Source organism: Dendropsophus ebraccatus, chromosome 4, assembly GCF_027789765.1.
Source record: "Dendropsophus ebraccatus isolate aDenEbr1 chromosome 4, aDenEbr1.pat, whole genome shotgun sequence".
NCBI lineage: Eukaryota > Metazoa > Chordata > Amphibia > Anura > Hylidae > Dendropsophus > Dendropsophus ebraccatus.
Window position 1 is genome coordinate 41,398,131 of NC_091457.1, and position 6,201 is coordinate 41,404,331.

At 42.1% G+C, this 6,201-nt stretch overlaps 1 protein-coding gene across 1 annotated transcript; it reads left to right on the forward strand.

Moving 5' to 3' along the window:
- Window positions 1-686: 686 nt before the first annotated feature.
- INS (insulin) lies at window positions 687-4,697 on the forward strand. The gene is made up of 3 exons (XM_069968331.1): window positions 687-764; window positions 1,003-1,212; window positions 4,032-4,697. Exons 2-3 carry the CDS (start codon window positions 1,026-1,028, stop codon window positions 4,166-4,168), a joined length of 324 nt encoding a protein of 107 aa, XP_069824432.1. The 5' UTR covers window positions 687-764; window positions 1,003-1,025; the 3' UTR covers window positions 4,169-4,697.
- Window positions 4,698-6,201: the final 1,504 nt, after the last annotated feature.

The following is a 6,201-nucleotide window of genomic DNA, read 5'->3' on the forward strand; positions in this document are numbered from 1 at the left end:
ACATCCTGCAGCCCGTTTTCTGGCATCTCTGTTGCTAGAGACGGACAAAGCCTAACAACTGGTTACCACTAGCAAGTTTAGTTCAAGTAAAACCCTTTGTGGCTATTTCTAAAGGCAATAAACTGGAGCGCAATGGTATGGAGGGATTTATTATTCCCTGAACCAGTGAAAAGTAGCAAAATATATCACTTTTTTGCTCAAACCCTGTTGTTGTGCAAAAAATGTTGAGCAAACTCACATTTTGGGCAAAACATTTTGCAACATTTTGCACTGACAGAGAATGATAAATTCACTACCCAAGATGACATTGCATTGGTGCCAGACTACACAGGACACCTCCAGGGCCTCAAGGGCGTCTTACATAATATTAGATGGGGTTTTTTAATGTTATGGCTGCTCATCCACTATAGATATACATATACCATGCATTTATCAAATGTTGTGCCTGTAGATATTTTTGTTCTCCTTTGTTGCACCTTTATTTCCCAGGAACTATGTGACAGGTGGTCATGTCATCAACCAGCAAGTGATGATGCCGAGAAGCTGAATCAATGATCCTTATGTCCATAGGACTGGCAGGCTTAATAGGTAACTGTTCACCTTAGTGAGAGGAACAGCTAATGAGCCGGCAGAATTTGGCAAGGTGCTTAGTAAGGTGCTTTGCGATCTATAAAATGGGTATGTAGGAGCAAGAAGATCACACTTTCATCTGACATCTCTCCATTACACCAAACCCACTTGGTCCTTCTGTAGCACCTGTCCAGGTAAGTGCAGTTTCATTGTGGCGAGCATGGGGATGACTATAAAATGGGATCAGAGGCTAAGTTTTAAGCTGCTTGTGCAGCATTTCTACTCATTGATCCTACTAACTTTCAAAGGTTTTGGCCTTAAGTCTATACTTTTAGTTTTTTATATTTTGCACTATTTTAGTTTATATCTCTCCATTTTGCTATATGTTTTTAAAGGCTGTTGATCAATGCTTCTTCACTCTTGTGTTCACAGCATCACCATCCATCTCATTTACCATGGCCCTGTGGATTCAATGTCTCCCTCTGGCAGTTCTTCTCATCCTATTTACACCTACAACCCAAGCCTTAGCCAACCAGCACCTGTGTGGGCCTCACCTTGTAGAAGCCTTGTACATGGTGTGTGGAGAAAGAGGCTTCTATTACCCTTCTATGAAGACCAGAAGGGACCTTGAGCAGCCATTAGGTAAGATATAAACATATTATAAGAATATTGTCAGATATATAAACCATAACTGTTTCAAATGAGAGAACCCCTTTTAGTCCTTCCCATCATAGACTCCTGGGTGGATCATGATGGCCACATCAAGTCATGGCAGCCACCAGGGCCTGAATTTTTATATTTTGTCAAGTTGCAGTAGCTAAAACATCATGCTAATATCCACTGAGATTTGGATGATATGTAATGTGTGGTATTATATACACTGGGCGCTAGCACTGGCAGAGTTTGGCCGTTTTTCTGTGATGGTTCTGCTTTATGCCGATAATAAAGATTTTTGTTAAATGCATGATTAGTTTTTTACATTTTATAAAAATATTTTGCTGGACTTTATTGGTCCAGTTTCTTGGATCTATTATTGGACCCTCCGAATAAAATAACTGTTCATCTAAATAGATGGAAATCTAATTATTCACTATCATTTTTTTTCTATTTCATTTTCTGTATTTGTATCATTAGTAGGTTTCTTATGTACTGTTATAAGCCACTGTGTATACCATCTGACATTCTAGTGTCTGAGTGTTACGGTATATCCCACTGTTGTTAGGCTCCTATACTGATAGTTCCCCCATAGTTAGGCCTCCATACTGTGTACCTCACTACCCCCTCTGTAGTTCCCCCATACTGTATGCATCTATTCCCCTCTGCAGTTCTTCCCCCAAAGTGTATACCTCCCCCTTCTGCAGTAAGCCCCCCCCATACTGTTTACTTCCCTCCATACTTTATACCTTCCCCCTCTATAGTTGGCCCACATACCCTCTGTCCCCTCATATTCAATATCTCCTACTGTACATCTTCTTACCACTTCTGCTATGCCTGCAGCTTGTGTTCAGCATGTGGATGTGAAGTCTGGCCTGATGCTCAGCCACCCAGTGCCATATTTTTATATCCTATAAGTCTGGAAAAATTAAGCTAGGTCTAATTTTCAGGGTTCCTATTTTAGGAGAAACATGGTACCTGCACATAAAATTATTTGGCCGAACCTGCCAGTTTCAGCAGGACTGGCTGATCTAATGTACATGAAAGTGGGGTGAAGAAGGATCACCCATACTTATGAGGGGTGTCTGACAGCAGCCCTTCCCCCTATTGAGAAATTGTATGGCTTTGATGGTGTACTGATGGTACATGTATATGGGGAGGATAAAAAAAAAGGCTATTGCAAGTGTAAAGTCACCTTTAAAGTGACACTGTCACCCCCTTTTTGCATTCTGACATCTCTACACAGGTGTAAAGGGTAAATTTAGCGGTTTTCATACCTTATTTTATATCATACGTCATGGTGCTTGTTCAAGTAAAAAGTAATCTTTTATCAACTGCAGATTGTGTTAAGTGGGCGGGGCCTTGCGGCATTAGCACCACTTAGCCCCGCCCCCGTTGGCCCTGCCCCCTTGACGCCCATTGGTTGGCCGACGCAAAGGGGGTGGGGTCTAGACCTTTCGGCCAGCCTGTTCCAATGGCCGGCGAGGGGGTGGGGCCAACTGTGGCGTTGTGGGTGACTTTTTACTTGAACAAGCACCATGACGTATGATATAAAATAAGGTATGAAAACTAAATTTACCCTTTACACCTGTGTAGAGATGTCAGAATGCAAAAAGGGGGTGACAGTGTCACTTTAAGGAGAAGTCCCACAAAAAAAAAATCACTTGCAGGCAGAGGGAGCAGGAACATAATAAAGAATGTATACTTACCCATCTCCATGCCCCCGCAGAGCCAGCCGCTCTCATTGCTCTCTGGCACCGGCTGGATGTCATTTTCTCTCGATTTCCTGGTACATCACAGCCCTGGCTCCTGCGTCTTCAACCGGCTAATAGATTGCCCGCTCAGCTAGTCAGTAACTGCAGCGGTGCTCCGCCCCATTCACTGATTGGCTAAGCGGGCAATCCATCAGTCGGGTCATAATGTTGCAAGAGAAGCTGGAGGCAGGTGGCTGTCAGAGAGTGTTGAGACAGCGCTGTGGGGACACAGGGACAGGTAAGTATACTTTGTTTATAATGTTCCTGCACTACCCTGCAGGTCATTTTTTATTTTTGTGGGAATTTTCCTTTAAGGCTCACTTCTCAGTCAATAATGATGGGTTCTGTAGAGTTTTCCTTTTTCTTTCTGTTATAATCAATAGCATGCTCAGCCAAACTGATCGTGCGTGTATATGAGCAGTGTAGAAGGTCTATGGCCACATATCACTAGTGATGGGTTCTTTTGGGTTTCCGTTTTTTTTTTAATGCAACAATAGTGTAGTCTTGCCATGAAAAAAAAAAGTTCTAGCAGACTCATCATAAGTCAGTGGGATATGTTTGCAAACAAAGAAATCCTTGGTTCTAAAATGTGCAGATCCTAACACTGCTCACTGTGATATCACTTTACGTGTGCCATGGAACCACATAGAACCTACTGAATTAACCAACAACAATGTAAACATAGGGGGAGATTTATCAAACATGGTGTAAAGTGAAACTGGCTCAGTTGCCCCTAGCAGCCAATCAGATTCCACTTTTCATTCCTCACAGAATCTTTGGAAAATGAAAAGTGGAATCTGATTGGTTGCTAGGGGTAACTGAGCCAGTTTGATAAATCTCCCCCATAGGGTATCATACAGGGACCACTAGTTCAGGAGAACATAGAGTGACAGGCAGTAATGGTTTATTAACATGTGTTCAACACATTTTGTGCTTGATCTAATCAGACTATAATGAATTTCTTCTGCATCTGTATAGCAAACATGTAATAATAAAACCATGGATCTAATCAAATAATTTATTATGTCCTGCTATGTTTTCTTCTATCTACAGTAAATGGACCCCAAGGCAATGATCTAGAGGGGATGCAGCTCCAGTCCCAGGAATATCAGATGAGGAAGAGAGGCATCGTAGAACAATGCTGCCATAGCACATGCTCATTGTATGAACTGGAGAACTACTGCAACTAAGGGCCACTGGGGCACTTACATGATTCCTTCTATGCATATCAAATATATATGTAAATATATATATATATATATATATATATATATATATATATATATATATATTTACCATCGTCTGTCCTTATATTCCATTGTGTCTTTTTGCTTTTCTTTCATATCTGAACACCTGAAAAAATGCAACCCTTTGGGATATTAATACTATACAATATGGCAGTATTGTCCTATAGTAGTGTTACTGACTGCAAACAGACACAGGCAGAATACTGCAGGACAGGTGGCAAAAGCTTACAAAATAAAAAAAAAAGTGGGTTCATGCAAGGGTATCAAGTCTCCCGAAAGTAACCGAGTGCAGGACGGGGTGACAGAACAAGTGGAAGAAATTGTGAGAAGAATTTCGTTAACCCAGTGCTTTTCTGACACTGAATGGGGTGAAATGCCTTGATGTTATACAAAGCCTCTTTTCATAATGTAAGTGTCCTGTACCTATCCATCCTCTCTCCCTGGCTGCATACAAATAAATGGAAGAGATAAAGCACTTCTTCTGGTATTATTTAGCGCTGCTACTGTGCATAGAATAAGTTTGATTTATAAATACATTAAGCCGGGATTTATAGGCTCAGGGCCTGTCATCGGCTTCGCAGCTGCTGTGATTAGCTGACGGATTTTACATCCAACCAACAGGAAACAAGAGAGGGAAAAATACATTGTGTACAAGCAACAACAGAAAAATCCACCTCATAGCTACTTCACTTTTTTTTTTCCTGGCCAAAACCACAATTAAAGTATCGTATAGAATGGCAAACACTTCATTCAGCGAATCCGGCTGCCATGGCAGGAAAGAGGTTAAATTGGCGGTGAAACAGGGTATGCAATCTCTGGGAGTTTAAAAGGGGTGTATAAGGGGACACGGGGGTAGACAAAACCAAAAGACCTTATATCCCATTGTAAGAGAAGCAGTGCTGCTTTCTATTAAAGAAGAAGTTATGGCTGGAAGGGGAGGGGGTGTCTTGACTGTTGGCTGAAAGCCACTCGCTGTTGCCTACCCCCAGACCCCCAGACCCCCCTATCCCTCTCCGCCCCCCGCGTTCGTATCCTGAGCTGACCCCCTGTTTGGCTTTATTCCAGATAGCAAACCTCGAGCCCCTCGGAAAGCCCTGAGACTGAACGCCCCAGTCTGATGGCCCCCTCTCTCTGCAAGACGGGGGGCTTCCTGCTCTGAGGCAGCTGGGAGCTCTGTGCTTTGTCTCTGGTGCTGAAGGAGGGGGAGAGAGGTTGAAAGGTTAGGGGAGCAAAACTCTTCAATTGATAGGAAAGGGGTTAATAAAGTAATGCTCTGCAAGGCACTTATAGGGAATTAGCAAAGGGGAAATCCTCTGCAGATCTGTGATAGCTGAATTCAAGCTCTAGATAGGAAGGTGACCCATGGAAAAAAAAAAACGTGGTGTTATTCAGGGGTTAGGAACTGATTGATAACATAAAGTTGCGCGAGTTGAAAAGAACAGTTTACGGGGAAGCATTTTGTAACTTCATGTGAAAAGTCTGGTTAATGGGGTGATGCTCTGCTGCAGAGGTTGGACAAATGAGGGATATGCTGCAGCTGGAGCGCGCAAAGCTGTAGATCAAACCGATGCAGATCTATAAACGTCTGGGTGTCGGAATGATTTGCTGCAGATGTGGGGTCGTGTTGGAGACTAAGCAAACATTATTATACCTGCAGAAGAAATATTAGACGTTATATAACATTGCATGTCATATACGCGACATGTACAAGCAGTGCGGAGAAGTATACGTTCCAAACAAAATATGGCTTCTTGTATGTGTACTTTATAGTATGTGCATTATTTATACCAACAAAGAGAAAATCGCTCTACAACCTGTAGCTGAATCTGTAAAGTAAACTGTATGCATTACAAAAGTGCTGTGTGTAGCTATGGAATATAGCAGGTATCCGGACTGTTAGTTATACAGTTCATATATATTCTGCATTTATTTTACCTTAACCCTATGTTGTACCAATAGGTATTGCATACACGTTA